The 15,528-nt window shown below is 38.9% G+C and overlaps 2 protein-coding genes across 2 annotated transcripts in view; one reads left to right on the top strand and one right to left on the bottom strand.

The window, feature by feature from the left end:
* Positions 1-3,542, top strand: part of NPTN (neuroplastin) — a 69,552-nt gene extending 66,010 nt beyond the window's left edge. Inside the window, exons 7-9 of the mRNA XM_004421784.3 lie at positions 1,033-1,054; positions 1,899-1,973; positions 2,524-3,542. Coding sequence (XP_004421841.1) covers positions 1,033-1,054; positions 1,899-1,959 — 83 coding nt within the window. The 3' untranslated portion in view covers positions 1,960-1,973; positions 2,524-3,542. The remainder of the gene's footprint in view (positions 1-1,032; positions 1,055-1,898; positions 1,974-2,523) is intronic.
* REC114 (REC114 meiotic recombination protein) overlaps positions 3,405-15,528 on the bottom strand; it is a 77,472-nt gene continuing 65,348 nt past the window's right edge. The window contains exons 4-6 of the mRNA XM_004421786.3: positions 8,931-9,143; positions 6,468-6,554; positions 3,405-3,806 (exon numbers count right to left, since the gene is read on the bottom strand). Of these exons, the coding sequence (XP_004421843.1) occupies positions 3,642-3,806; positions 6,468-6,554; positions 8,931-9,143 (465 nt within the window). The 3' untranslated portion in view covers positions 3,405-3,641. The remainder of the gene's footprint in view (positions 3,807-6,467; positions 6,555-8,930; positions 9,144-15,528) is intronic.

Raw genomic sequence — 15,528 nt, 5'->3', positions numbered from 1 at the left:
TCTAGAAGCCTTCAGTGAAATCAAACTGTTCTGAATCATTTTAGTTTACCTGACTTTCATAAAATAAGAAGAAATTAAGAGCACTTAACTTGTTCCCTCCCCGTTGTGGGCCTTTAAAAAAAAATCTGTGTATGTATATCCCTGCTTAAAGGGGATCAAGTTGCCCTTAGTTGAAACAGGAAAGAAAAAATATATAAATCAGAATCATAAAATACCAATTTAAGAAGGCTTCTAAACTCATATTGTAAGCTTTTTGATTAAAAAAAAAAAAAAGATATCTCGTGGCTCATCTGGGTTTGGGTTCTGGTTTTGGCCAGGGCACAGAAGTGAGCCTATCTTTCTATCTGAAGTCCTTTCTAGAGATGTCACCACTATTCAGCTTTCCCTGGTGTGTCACAGAACATCCTCTGGTATGCATACCCCTGTTGCTGGCATAGCCCAGCCTTGCTGACGCAGTATTAGGTTGAACTATTGTGGCTTCCTCTTCCTCAATCTCATTCTCCAGACTAAAGACTCTCCTAAAGATTACAAAACAGCAAGAACAGTGTCCTTTGGGGAAGTGAGGATGTGTGGCTAAACGTATAGAACATACACATCCAGCTACATTGCAGGATTGAGCCAAAACTGTGCATGCATTCATCACAAGAAAACAAACAGCAGGATTTTACAACTGAAATGTTGGTTTGTCTTCTCATCTATTTAAGAGTGAACCACTGGAACTTGGGGACAGGATGAGTATAATGATGTTGCAGCCTATCTGTCCGCTACAGTTGCAGTTTTTCATGACAAGCATTCAAAGTGTTAACTAAAACCATTGAAACAACATACCTGCCATTAAAAACTTGAATCTAGAAATAATAACTCCATGAGTGTTTTGCACTTTCAGACGGAATGGCCTTGAATAAATGCTATGAGTAGCCATGTTTGCCACTTGCCGTTTGCTGTTCTATTAATCCTTATGCAAAGCCTCACAATTTTCTCCTTTCTTCTCCGGTCTCTCAATGGATTATTAAAAACTGAACACCTGTGTAGATGATGAACCAGCTGGGCCAATGTAAGTACTTTTATTGGACCTTGATTCAATAGTTTCTGATTGAGTTTTGTATTTGCAGTTTAATCAAACGGAATAGCTAGATTGTAGGGGAAGACCGTGAGTGGAAACAAATGTTGCAGGGGAGGCTTCTGTGACTGACTGGAGCTGACTGAGGGCCATTTGATTCCCAGGACAGGCTGTACAGTTTTGTTTTTAGTAGCAATATAAAGTGGAATACCATGCAAAAAATTGCTGTTTCAAAATTTTCACATCCTATGCTTAAATTGATAATGTGGAAAAAATGAGCAGTATATCTGAGACTTCAGGTTTTGTTAAAGTTAATTTCAAGCTGGACCATAGCATGGATAAGCTGTCTGGCTCCATTAACAATTGTGTGTATCCAAGAGAGATGGAAATGGAAATTTGGAATCAATCCAAGCTTAGCAGAATCTCCTCAAGTTTGGAACTAAGGAGTGAAAGGCAGGCAGACTGTGCCCAAATTAGTTAAATGCCAGAGGGCACAGTACTGCCTGTATATAGTTGAGTATCTTTTATCATTTGAGAAGAGTGGTGTTCACTAGAGAAAAAACTATTCTCACCTTTATAGTAATTAGATTAGTTTATTAATCAGAGGGAAAGTTACCTGTATATCGTCTGCCTCGGGAGTCAAAAGGCTCTATTAATTGAAGGTATGTAGGCACTTGCCACAAGGAATGTTTTTATGCACTAATATTGTGCAGTAAAATTTCTTCCTACACCAGGGATGGCAGTAAGTGAAAGACTCCCTGTATTTCCATGTGTTATACTTTCAACACTTGCTACTGACTTTGACTTTAACTCTTGTAATGCAATTTTCCCTCCAAAGGAAAACCAACTCTACCAACAATCACAAAGATAAAAACTTGCGCCAGAGAAACACAAATTAAGTACTGCTTATAATGTAAGTATGGCCTTCTTTAGTTGTTTTAAAAATTGTATTCAAATGAATGTGCCTCTGTTGTCCTTGTTACAAATTCTTCACTTGTTGGTGTTATGTTGCAAGATCTTTTAGTTCATTTCAGAGCAGCTGATACTGATGGAACAAGTTCTGTCTGTCCAGTGTAGTGCTGGAAAGGAACATTTTTCAGCTGCCTTGTTTCACATATTTACATAAATGCCATTTCAGAATTTGTATGATGTTTCAAAATAAAAACTTCATACCACTGTTTACTTATATCTTTAAAAAGTAAAAATTAAATTGTCACCTTCTTCGGTGGATTATTCCCAGAGGCCATTAATTGGTCCCACTTTGCTTCTGAGGGCGAGGCAAGAATGGTGGCCAGGCACAGGTGGGCCAGAGTGCCTTCCGGTTAGGCACATGGAGATCAGAATTTCACACCACATCCCTGAGCATGCTGTTTGAACTAGAGTTTTGTTTTATGTGGCACTTGGTGTACTCTTAAGTGACAGTGCATATTCCCTTTTAATTTCCAAATACTGTCTCTTTATAGATCTTTAGGTTCCTGAAACTGGTGGCAACATGACCTACTAAATTTTCTGCTTGGACCTTTGGTTCTCTCCCCTTTCAAGTGAGCACCACCACCACGACTGTCTAAAGCATGCCTTATTTAGCCTCTCCTGTAAGGGTGACCTAGCCAGGTACATTTTAAACAATGCTTCAGTGTAGAAGGTGTAAACTATTTTGGGCTTGATGTGCTGTGAATGTTGCTTCTTTTTTTCCTTTGTTAAAATATTTAAATAGAAGTGAAAGGTCCTCTGAGGATCGGATCATGCATGCGCCATTTTTTACTTAATGCAGCTGTTCAATTGGCAAAGCCCTAAAATGCACTGCTGCCATCTAGTGATACATTTTTGTAAAGTACAGCAAAACCTACAGATATATACAGTATATAAATATATATATATATATTTATATTTTTTGGGGTGGGAGAAATCCAAAATAAATGCTTGTTTCATTTTTAAGCTGCTGATATACATTCTTTATTGTATGTTGTCAGATGAGGAAATTGTGCAGTTCTGGTACATAAAGATGAGTAATATAAACTGAAATCTATAATTTTAAGGGCTTAACCTACGACTTTGATAAGAAGCTGGAACAGTCCACTGAATGGATATTATGGATATAATGAATTGCAGTATATATGTATGATTGCTTTTTAAGTAATTCTTTCTTTTGTTAAATCATGTAAATTCTTAAATGCTTTTGCACTGATGTGTTGAACCTTACTGTACATTCAATTAAGACAAACTTTTATAATTTACCTTTTGTTTTCAGTGACCTTGAAATGTTATAGCATGGTATTCTATGCAACTAGTTATACTCTGGGGTTGACACTGTATTTTTTCACATTGATTTAATGGTTGAGTGTAGGTTTTCTCACGCGGCAGGGTTCTCATGCAGTGCGTAACAGTAGATGCATGTACTTGTGTTTTGTGTAATTGTTGAAGTGCAATGATGTATAAAAAAGTGGATTACCTGTTTTTAAAAATAAAACATTGATAAAAGGTGTTTGAAATAATACTCTTTATTCTAGTATCTTTTCTAATCTTAGGAGGAAGCATTTTTTCAGTGCTTTCACATTCCTTAATTCTATATGTACATAAAGTGTTAATTTCTGAACCCTGTCAGCTTTTTTAGTTCTTTTTCCACCTCTTCCACAAATGCTGGGAAATTCTGATCCATGAGGCACAAGCGTAGAAAGGGGCCTAACTCTTCGGCATTCCAAGCAGACTGCTCATAGACAAGGGGCAGCTCCTCCGACGCCAGGAGAGACTATGGGGATGCCACAAGAGTAGTTTATTAGAGATTACAGGCAAAAGCAATAGCCTGAATAATAGAACATAGAAAAACTTTGCCTTAAGGAAAGATTAGGGGAAAACACCACCAAAAATTAGTGTTAATTAGCTTCACAGGGTTCCTTTACATGTTTCTAAATATACATAGGAAGTGAGATAAACTTGTATTCTTAAGTATTTCAAGTAATAATGAAATGATTTGCAAAGTTAAGATCCTGCTTTAATGAAGAATACTGTGCTGACAACATTTTGTGGATTGATAAGAAACCTATTGATGAATGAACTACACTAGCTTAGTTCATCTTTCCCACATCATAGGTGGAAGAATGGGTGTGAGCAATTGACCATGTGGAAACTGGGCTCTGAATGTAATACAGAGAGGTCACAAACTAACCATCCAAAGGACACAATTAGCTTACTGAGGTCTTTTTTTGGTCCACGAGGTCTGACAAATATAGAGAGACATGTAACCATCACCACAATTAAGACACAAAACATTTCCATCACCCCCCAGAAAATTCCCACATGCTACCTAACCTTGTTGTCAAACCCTTAACCTTGGACAACCACTGATCTGTTCTCTATACCTTACAGTTTTGCCTTTTCCAGAATGTCATATAAACGAAGTCATATTACATTGAGCATTTTTTCACGTAGTTATTTGCCATCTATATGTCTTCTTTGGTAACTTGCAGTGTTTTAATATTTAAAACCAGCTGAATAAGTTATCAATATTTAAATATTAGGAGAGGTCAAATAAAGGTCTGACTGTGCTTGGCAATTTGGAAGCTACAGAGACACAGGATCCGCAGTCCCACGTGACGACAATGGGCGCCAGCTCCATATGGTCCCACTTATGTTTGGTTCTTTGATCCAGTCATCTTGTTTACTCCTCACGTTAGGTAGGTGCCTTTATACCTTTTCTATGGATGGCATGGTTTGGTGTGTATGTATACGATTGACATTTCTCGAGGAATTATCTATAATAAAAATGTACTTTTCTAAATTCAAACCCACTTTTCAGACTCTACCTAAAGGTAGAAAGAAGAAAATGAAAGTAACATGGAGCCCTGTTCTCCAGTGAAAGCCACTGTTAACATGTCAGTATATCTCCTTCCAAACTTATTTTGTGTGTTTGTGTTTACTACAAAAATTAAATCATACATGCTACTTTGTAGCCTTTTAAAAAACTTAAGGTACTACGAATATCTTTCCATGTCAAAAGATAGGGATAGACATCACTTTTACTGACTGCATTTTTATCCAATCTGTGGTTATACCACATATTAACCACTCACTATCCTATTAGTGAACATTTATGTTGTTTCCAATTTTGTTACCATAAACAACGCTATGAGAACATCCTTATATGTATGTATATGTAATAAGACATAATGTTAAATTTAATCTGTACAGCTAAATTGCTTCCCAAAAAGTTTTACTAACTTACATTCATAGAACGACTTGTCCAGAAAGTTAGAGCAAACAAGTAACATACCTGAGCTCCCAGCCTGGTGCTTTTTCTGTTTGTACACAGTTCTATACTATGGAAATAAACTAGGCCAAGGTACACCTTTTAGAGCAACTGCTATTTCCTGAATAAGGACCCCACCCCCTGCCTTGCTCCATGGTTTTTTTTTGTGGCTTTACTGTCCTAGCCACTCTGATTCAGTTAACCTCTAACCCCAATGCAAATATGAGGCTACAAACTGAGAACTATGAAGTCTGCCCTGCTGCTGGACAAAGAGGCTTTTAAATATTTTTCTGTCCTAGTTGCTGAGTTATTAAAAGAAATACACATGAATTCTTATTTAGTCTTCTTACCTCCCAAATTTTGTCTTCTATGATTGTCCATTTATTTTAAGTTAGTGGTAAGCCACATGGAGAAAACGCCCATATTTTCTTTTTTATACCACTGTTAGCACAATTTAATAAATACATTAAAAAGAAAATCCATCCTTGAATATTGATGAATTCCACACCGAGTTTTGTGGAAAGCATAAGCTGTTGGCCTGAGAGCCTGCTGTCAAGTGCAGCAGGGAAAGCAGTGAGGAGACCGTCCTCAAGGAGCTCCCAGCAGAGCAGACAGCAGGTAACCCTGAGTCTGCATGAATAGGTTTTGCAGGAGTCTGTGTTAACAGCAAACTGCAAGGGGAGAGGGGATGTCTGAAAGCAAGCCTGTGGTAACAGCTGAATCTTCCCATGTTTCTACGTTATCTTTAGCTGAGATTTTAGCACTGAAAATTTGCCCCTACAGAAACCATCACTGATCTGACTCCATATTGATATTTGTCTTAGAATAGTTCCCAAATTTCATTTCAAAATTAAATTGAAATTCTTCCCTGTATTCCTCTTTTTGGGAAAGTGGTGATTAAATTGTTTATCTCGCACATTTAAAGACTAACACTATAGACCACTCTTCCTCTTTTATTTCCTTAGGAGATAGTTCTTAAGTATGTGCCATCATGTCTAATCTCACAACAGGAGTAGGTGAACACTGTCTGTCTCTGTCTTTATCATCTACTATAGTAACACTTCAGGTTATTATTCTAGAACAAGGGAGTGAACAGACGGATACAAATTTTTCAGGACCACTGTTTTTCACGACAAGGAAACTTAACATGGACACAGGCTCTACCTGAGCTAACCACGTCACGGAGGTCCTTCCTTCTGGAGCGCTTGTGCTGCCCAGTACACCCTGCTGCTGCTCCAGGTTCTGGTGTGACTGCAATGAAACCACCTGCAATTAGGAGACTGGCTGAACATAATCATAGGCACCACAGGCCATTAAAGAAGTGGAAACACATGCATGCATGTCCAAAGAAAGAAAAGAGGATCAGTAAAGGTGCTAAAATCATTATCAGTGTAGTCTCTTCTAGTTTAAACTGGGCTGTTACTTGATTTACCACAATAGAGGTACGGACCGAGTTGGAATCTGAGGCTCCTGCCTTGCACCTGGTGTTCCTCAGTGTCTGACAGGCTGTTAGTGTTCCCTCCTGTCCCACGCCACGGGGTGCTTCTGTCTTCAGAGGCCCAGCCCAGGACCTAGGTCCACGTGCTGGTACTGCAGGGCGGTGGACATTGCCCAGCTTCTGATATTCATGATCTGTCACCTTCTAAAAATTATCACTCAAGTAATATACTTTGATTGCAGAAAAGCAAAGCAGGGGGGAAAATTCCTCTAACTGTAAGATAACTTTTTTTTGTGTGTGAGGGAGATCAGCCCTGAGCTAACATCCGTGCTAATCCTCCTCTTTTTGCTGAGGAAGACCGGCTCTGAGCTAACGTCTATTGCCAATCCTCCTCCTCTTTTTTTTTTTCCCCCAAAGCCCCAGTAGACAGTTGTATGTCATAGCTGCACATCCTTCTAGTTGCTGTATGTGGGACGTGGCCTCAGCATGGCCGGAGAAGCGGTGCGACGGTGCGCGCCCGGGATCCAAACCCAGGCTGCCAGTAGCGGAGCACGCGCACTTAACCGCTAAGCCCCGGGGCTGGCCCGATAACTATGTTTTTAATAAAACTTTAAAAAATAATCTCATTGTAGACATTCTGAAGGAATGAATTCTTCTGTTAGTATAATTCCTAGATATCTTCATTCAACAATGTTTGTGCCTGTTATATACTAGACACTGGGGTGATAAAGGGAAGGGAGCCACAAAGAAGGTAAGCAACCCAGGAAGTGCTGGAATGGAGGCAGGGGTGAGACTCAGGCTCATAGCAGAGGGAGTGAACTGGAGGGGGTGTGCTAAGCATGAAGTGTAGGAATGCTCCACAGTCCTTGCTGTTTCAAAGAAATCTGGGAGGGGTTGTTCTCAGGTAGAACATGGGAATTTTTCCAGGCAAATACAATAAACAAGGGGTAGAAGGAGGTCTGGAGGGCTACATAAAAGCACAAGAATTTGCTACTTTATCTACTTCTGCATTCAGTCTGCTGACACATCTTGCTTTGAAGTACATGAAAAAAATCTGGCTTCACACAGATATGTAGATGGAAAAGGCAAAAATATTTTAAAATGGCCTTATTAGGTAATTATGGATATTCTTTGATATGACACCAAAACTCAAAAAGTTTCTTAAAGGTTAGCTGCAAGACAAAATCTGAAGTTATAGCAATGAACTTGTTATATTCTGTTATATGAAAATCCGCTGGTCTATTTTGCACTTGGAATGGATCTTTTATCCATGTCTGATTTTGTAGCATCATGCAATGGTCATTTGGAAAATACTGGTTCATTGGACCATATAGATCTTCCAAATGTTGAAACATTTTGTCATGTAATTATAAAAAAAATCACATTCATTAATAGCACCATCAGAAAAGTCTTCTGGGTTAGGAAGCTGTGAAGCTCAAGTGACAGGTGCAAGTTTTCCAAGATTCTTATTTTCACTTGAAAAGCTCACTTCATCATTGTTGATAAATACTATCGGTTGTTTTCCTGAAATGACAAGCTCACTTCATTCATTTGAGAAAATGTTCACCACATACCCAAATCAAAATAACCATAGTTTGTCATTCTTTCAAGTAATAATGTTGTTCCATGAAGCAAGAGGTGATCTCAGCGCCCAGTGCAGTCAAACAGGTGCTCTCCCTTGAGACAGCCATCACACTTCAGAACACAGGGCTGTTCTGTTTGTTCTTACCGTGAGTGACTAGTGAAGAGCATGATGACTACTGGTGCAGTCTGATGCCACTGCCTGGATTTGTGCTAAGGCGACAGCGGCTTTGCTCACGATACTTTTGTCCCATCAATGCAAATATCCACACGGTGAAAAGGGCAAGTAACGTCTTCATATTATTACAAAAATAGTGTTGACTTTATAGACTCCCGAAAAGGTCTCAAGGAAGGGTCCAGGGACCACACTTTGAGAACCACTGTTCTATAGTGACACACAGAATACAGCCAGGACTCCTGGCTAATCTGATTTCTAGGAATAGATAGTTACAATGAGGATCAACCTTCAACTTAAAATAAATCACTCAACATCAGATATCTTTTAACCTACAAACCTGAGGGACTCAACAAATTCCACTGTGATTTTAGCCCCCACACAGCATAAACCTGTCAGGTTTCTTGTACAGCCAACACACTCGCCTACTTACTCCATGCTGCGGTGGGATGCTCTGTGCACAGCCCTTCCCTTGGCTTTCACCTGCCCTCAGTGGGCCAGGACTCAGCCGGAGCTCCTGGCAGATTCCATCGGGCACTTGGACAGTTATGTACTGGGCCAGGTTCTGCACACAGCTGCAGCAATGTTCCAGCGCCTGCTCCTTTGACCCTCCACTAAACTGTACCCGGAACATGCGACTCTTGTTCTGTTTGACAAATAAAAAGTTATCCTCAGTGACCCTTGTCATCACTTCACATTTATTTACTGTGCTTGGAGAGGAAGAGGTAATAGATAAGGGAGCAGTTAGCCTAGATGGTTAACATGGGTATTAAAAAACCAGTAATTAGTTTTCTTCTACCTTTGGGGAACTGTTCATCATAACTAAATTCAGTTCTTTCAGAGAACTGACATTAGCAAAAATGCAAAAGCCCATATCATAAAGACCAGGAGGGTCTCTCTACTGACCACAGTAGAAGATCAATGATCGTCTTACTTGGGAATAATGATTTCACAGCTTCTAATTCTTTAGGTGGAAAATCAGTGAAGACGATACAGCATAGTCCTGGCTCAACAAAATTTCTCAAAACCTGAGTGTATAAAAGAGCAAACCAGGGGCTGGCCCGGTGGCATAGTGGTTAAGTTTGCGTGCTCCGCTTTGGCATCCCGGGGTTCACAGGTTCGGATCCCGGGCGTGGACCTACGCACCGCTTATCAAGCCATGCTTTGGTGGCATCCCATATAAAGTAGAGGAAGATGGGCACGGATGTTAGCCCAGGGCCAGTCTTCCTCAGCAGAAAGAGGAGGACTGGCAACAGATGTTAGCTCAGGGCTGATCTTCACACACATACACACACACACATAAAAAGGAGCAAACCAGGTAGATGCCACATTAAACAAGCCACTGAATCTGAAAAACAAGACTGGGGGACAGGGCACAGGCAGATGCTAGGAGCTAATGTATCTCATATTAATAATCTGTAGAGCCCTTTATCCTTAGGCCAGACTACCATACAAATCACACACACACACCACACGTTGCCTTTAATTTGCTGTATGAGTTACATCCCTTGGCAAATCAGCAAATGTGGGAGACAATTAAAATTTTAAAAATTTGGCAACTACATCAAACTTAGTTGATCGTAAGTTTAAAAATAGAACTAAATTGTAATAACAACAATAAACCCATTATTTTAGCAGAAGTAGTTTCTTCTTTTTCTAGTCTAATATTCTGCCGAGTTTAGAGGAGTCAACTTACATAAAAGCTGACCCAAACGGCTGGTATGTGTTGCATACCTTTGTTCAATTTCTTCTGTAAAGAAATTCAAATGCTAACTTAGCATAGTGACAGTACTTTTCATTTATTAAATACATAAATCACACTGCTAACTGGAAAATGTTTCTACCCAGTTAAACTCCTGTAAGTTCCTATAAGCAAAAAATCCTTGATTTTCCTGATTTTCCTGTTCACGATTTACACTATTTAAATTTTTAGATAAAGCCATTAAGCAAAGCCACATGTTTAGGTTATAGAAAGCTCCTGGCATGGCTAAGCAATGGTCAGGTATCATGTTTGAAGAACAGATACTGCTACCCCTTTATTGCCACTGTTGGGTTCTCTTCTTTTTCAATTCATTTAATTTTTCCCTGAGTATAAAAGTAATCCAATATCATTACCCTCTCCAACAATGAGAAAATATGAAAAGGAAATGTTTTAATATATTCAGATATATTAGGACATATACACACACTAGTACACAAATATATATATTATAGGTTATATATCATATATTATATATAATATATATACATTACATATATTACATTTTTAACTACACCGTTTTGTAACCTAATTTTTTATTTAACAATAAGTATAAAAATACAAGTATACTTTATTACTTTTGATGGCTGAAGAGTATTCCTTTATTTAACTGGCTCCCTACTGACATTTATTTCCAGCCATTTTTCCTACGATAAACCACAAAGCTTTGATAAGCACTCTTATACATACATCTTTGTATGTATAAGATACAATCTGCCTACAAGCAGACTTGCCTGGTCAAAGCTTTGTGTGTTTTGGTACCTAATGCCAAACTGCCCTGGGGCAAGACAGTACCAGTTTATGCCCACCAAGGGTGTATCTGCCTATTTCTCTGCACCCTCCCACACTGGAGATTCTTATTCTTTTAAATTTTTTTTAACCTACTAGGTTAACAGAGATTTTTTTCATTCCTTTGATTACAAGTGAAGTTGAACATTTTTCTTAAGTTTATTGGTCATCTGTATTTTTTTCATTTGTATATTGCCTATTCATTTCCTTAGCCATTTTTCTCTTGGATGAATAATCCCCAAATCCAGAGTCATTGAAAGCTAAGGTTCCCTGAGGAAGAGAAAATAACTGATTAAGAGAACTATACATTTAGTTTTTGGTAATTCTATGAATCTTCTTTTGTGAAATTGAGCTGATTTCTTGTTTACAAATAATTAGCTGTTTCCAGCTCACCCTAGTTTAGACTCTATGTGAAGACATCTACGTGAAGTACCTTTATATTAGCTACTTCCATGATAATTCTGTAATTATCTAACCTTTTGATAAACAATCACATTAAAATTTTTACCTTGTAGCTAGATGAAAAACTATATGCAGGGGCTGGCCCAGTGGCGTAGCAGTTAAGTGTGCGTGCTCTGCTGTGGTGGCCCGGGGTTCGGATCTGAGGCACACACCGATGCGCCGCTTGTCAGGCCATGCTGTGGCGGCATCCCACATAAAGTGGAGGAAGATGGGCACGGATGTTAGCCCAGGGCCAGTATTTCTCAGCAAAAAGAGGATTGGTGACAGATGTTAGCTCAAGGCTAATCTTCCTCACCAAAAAAAAAAAAAAAAAAAAAGCTATACGCAGAAACAGACAATTACTAAGTGTATAAGAAGGGCAAAAGTCTCAGACCAGCTGTATAAGTCTAGAGGTGAATGTACATAAGCATGAGTTTGGACAGTTAGGGTTTCTTCAGAATGTAGTTCCAAAAAATGACAGGGCAGGATGTATGTCTGACAGCCTAACTGAAGTCGTGCTCCACGTTGGCTTCTGTAAAATTCTCAGATAGAATTTGAGCTTATCATATGAAGCCAGAAATACCACTTCAATGTATGTGGACCCAAGATAAAACCAAGGTACACCAGGAAAAATCTGAAAATGAGTTACATCTCCATCCCATGTGTGCAATGCCATGGGGTACCACGATGGAAAACCTGACACTGGGTGAACAAAAGGACTCCTAGGTTGAAAATTCTTGATGAGATTTATTTTTAAGCCATAATTAAAAGTCAGAAAGAGGGGCTGGCCCGGTGGCACAAGCGGTTAAGTGTGCGCGCTCCGCTGCGGCGGCCCGGGGTTTGCCGGTTCGGATCCCAGGCGTGCACCGATGCACCGCTTGTCAAAAACCATGCTGTGGCGGCGTCCCATATAAAGTGGAGGAAGATGGGCATGGATGTTAGCCTAGGGCCAGTCTTCCTCAGCAAAAAAGAGGAGGATTGGCAGATGTTAGCTCAGGGCTGATCTCCTCACACACACACACACACACACACACACACACACAAGTCAGAAAGAGCTCCCTGCTGTGAAATGAAAAGTTTTCAAGTATAGATGAACAGCCTTGAACTGCCCCAAATATACAGTCTCCAGTTTCTATAATCCTAAGGAGATCAGTTCAAAATTACTATATTTTAAGTGGTGGCTTACATGTCAAATTGTTCCCGCCTTATTTCAAAACACTTAATTTCAAGTTATTACAACTAACAGAAAATTCCCTGTTATACTGATTCCTTGAGGAAACAAAAGTTAAGGATAAGAGTTTGTCTCTTTACACTTATCTTCGTGTACTCACAAAAAAATCAGCCTTCACCTTCAGGAGACATTAGGCCCAGTAAATTCTGACTCACAGGTGTGAATGGCATCTCCATGTGGAGATTCTTAAGCTGCAGGCTCTATAGCTGATGTTAAGTGCGGTATCAGCACATCCCGGAAGACACAGGGCCCAGTTAGTGTCCCGTAGGAGGACAGCCAAGAAGACATCAGGGGCCTCACAAACCCATCCACTCTTCCTGCTGATTTCAGATTCATCACCCAGATCTGTAAGAAGTTTCCCATCACCACTAGCTCCCCAACTGAAGCAGTTTTCCCCACCACCAGTGAGTTCCTCTACTGTAGAAAAGGGGGGGAAAGTACAGAAAAAGGACTTAACTAGAGAAGGGACTTCAGCATTTTCTTTAATTCTTTGGTATGAAACCAAGAAGTGATACTCAAAGCCTAGGCCAGACAAAATCATGAAAAACTTCAGTGAGTTACTGGGGGTGAGAAGTGAAGAGGACAGCAGTTTAGGTTTGTTGACTCCTTTGAACCCAAGTCCCCTCCCACAGGGAAGACATATGGAATGTCCATGGGGAATTATATGTCTACTGCCAGCCTATCAGCCAGGACCATTTTGATCAGACTTACTGAAAAAAAGGAAGCCCACCTTACAAGAAGGCAGAACTTACACAATCTACTTATTTCAGGCAGAGAAAAGAAATATAATCTTTATTACCACAGAATTTAAGTTATGTTAAATTGAAAGGAGTAAAAATTTTATTTCAAAATACTTCTTCCATTTGTCAATTTAGACAATGGTCTAAATTGTGTGAATAAACACAATGGTGTTTATTATGTAATACTTGGTTAACTAAAGGTTATCCAGGGCCGGCCCCGTGGCTTGGCGGTTAAGTGCGTGCGCTCCGCTGCCGGCGGCCCGGGTTCGGATCCCGGGTGCGCACCGAGGCACCACTCCTCCAACCATGCTGAGGCCGCGTCCCACATGCGGCGGCTAGAGGGATGTGCAGCTATGACAGACAGCTATGTACTGGGGCTTTGGGGGAAAAATAAATAAAAAAAAAATAAATAAATAAAAAAATAAATAAATAAAAAAATAAAGGTTATCCAAGGCAAGAAGCTCCAAAGACACCCTTTCCCAGGTAACACAAAAAGAAGAGTCTGTTGGTTCAATATTAATATATTAAGTCAAGAGATCAAAGGAGGAAAAAAACCATGATCTTGATAAGTGTCGAGAAGCTTTTGATAAAATGTAATATGTAATGCTGATAAAAGTATTAGTAAATAAACTATATCTGAAAGACTGTCTCCCTTACATGGTAAAGAATATCCAGTCAACAGCCAGAGACGTTCTTAATGTCTAAACATGACTTGCCATTCAAGTCAGCAAGATGTCAAGGAGGGCACTATAACCATATAATTAGTGTTCTGTAAGGTATAGATAATTCAGTAAGGTGAGAAAATAAGTATAAACTACTGGAAAGAAATAAAATTACCATTGCTTGCAGATTATAAAATTACTTTCCTAGAAAGTAAAAAATTAAATTATCAGAGTTAAAAGTTTAGTAAAAAAGCTAAATTTAAATTAGTTCAGAAAAAATCCAATAATCAGCTAGAAATATCTTTGGAATAAAGAATACCATTCACAATAACAACAGGCAAAAGGTTCCTAATGGTAGATATTTTAAATATTAATATATAATATATATGATATATACATAAATATTATATATAAAGTTATATAATTACACAAATTACATAAATATATATTTCTGTATAACATGTAATATACATATATATAACATGTAATCTCTATATATAGTGTCTACATACTTTGAAGAAGAGGAAAATTAGGCAAAAGCAGTAGACAGGTGATTCACAGAAGAAATATAGATGGCTAACAAACACACAAAAAATGTTCACTTTCATTTAGTTACCAAAGAAATGCAAATTAAAGGAAGATGCTTATTTTTGCTTATAAGATTGGAAACTAGTTTTTAAATTTAAATTATATCACCCCATTGGAGAGGATTTGGATAAGTGAGCATTCTTACACATTGCTGGTGCAGTAGAAGCAGGAACAACCTACTTGGAGGGCAAATTGACAAAATAAATGTTCATACTTCTAGGACTTCTATCTCAAGAGCCCTATAAATAAATCCTTATGAAAATCAAAACATTTTTATAACAGTGAAAAACTGGAAATTGGTTAACTGACTTGTGGTGCATCCAAACAATAAAATGCAGTGTAGCCATGAAGAATCATGTCTTCAAAGACTACATAATGAGTTGGTATAATGTTCCTGATATAATGTTACATGACAAGAGAGCAGGATACAAAGGACTCTGTATACTACAATCCCAAATTTATAAATTACCTATATGGCAGACACTGATTATTGCCATGAGCCAATCCACACCAGAGGCTGGAAAAGCCAAACGCTCATTTTGCTAACCTCTGCAGAGTGGGATGGCAGTGTTCACCGTTCTGGCCCATGAGACATAAACAGACATCTTGTAGGATTGTGGGAGGTGGACAGAATTATAGGAAAGTTTATGCTTTCCTTATAAAAGGGACAGATGAAGCTGATTTCCTTAAATGGGAATATAATAGAGCTGCAGCAGCCTTTTTTTTTTTTTTTTTTTTGGTGATGAAGATTAGCCCTGAGGTAACATCCATGTCCATGTTCCTCTATTTTATATGGGACGCCGCCACAGCATGGCTTGACA

Source organism: Ceratotherium simum, chromosome 3 (genome assembly GCF_057802395.1).
Source record: "Ceratotherium simum simum isolate JZ-2026a chromosome 3, ASM5780239v1, whole genome shotgun sequence".
Lineage (NCBI taxonomy): Eukaryota > Metazoa > Chordata > Mammalia > Perissodactyla > Rhinocerotidae > Ceratotherium > Ceratotherium simum.
Note: the sequence above shows the minus strand (reverse complement) of the source record. Positions and strands in the feature narration are given on the sequence as shown.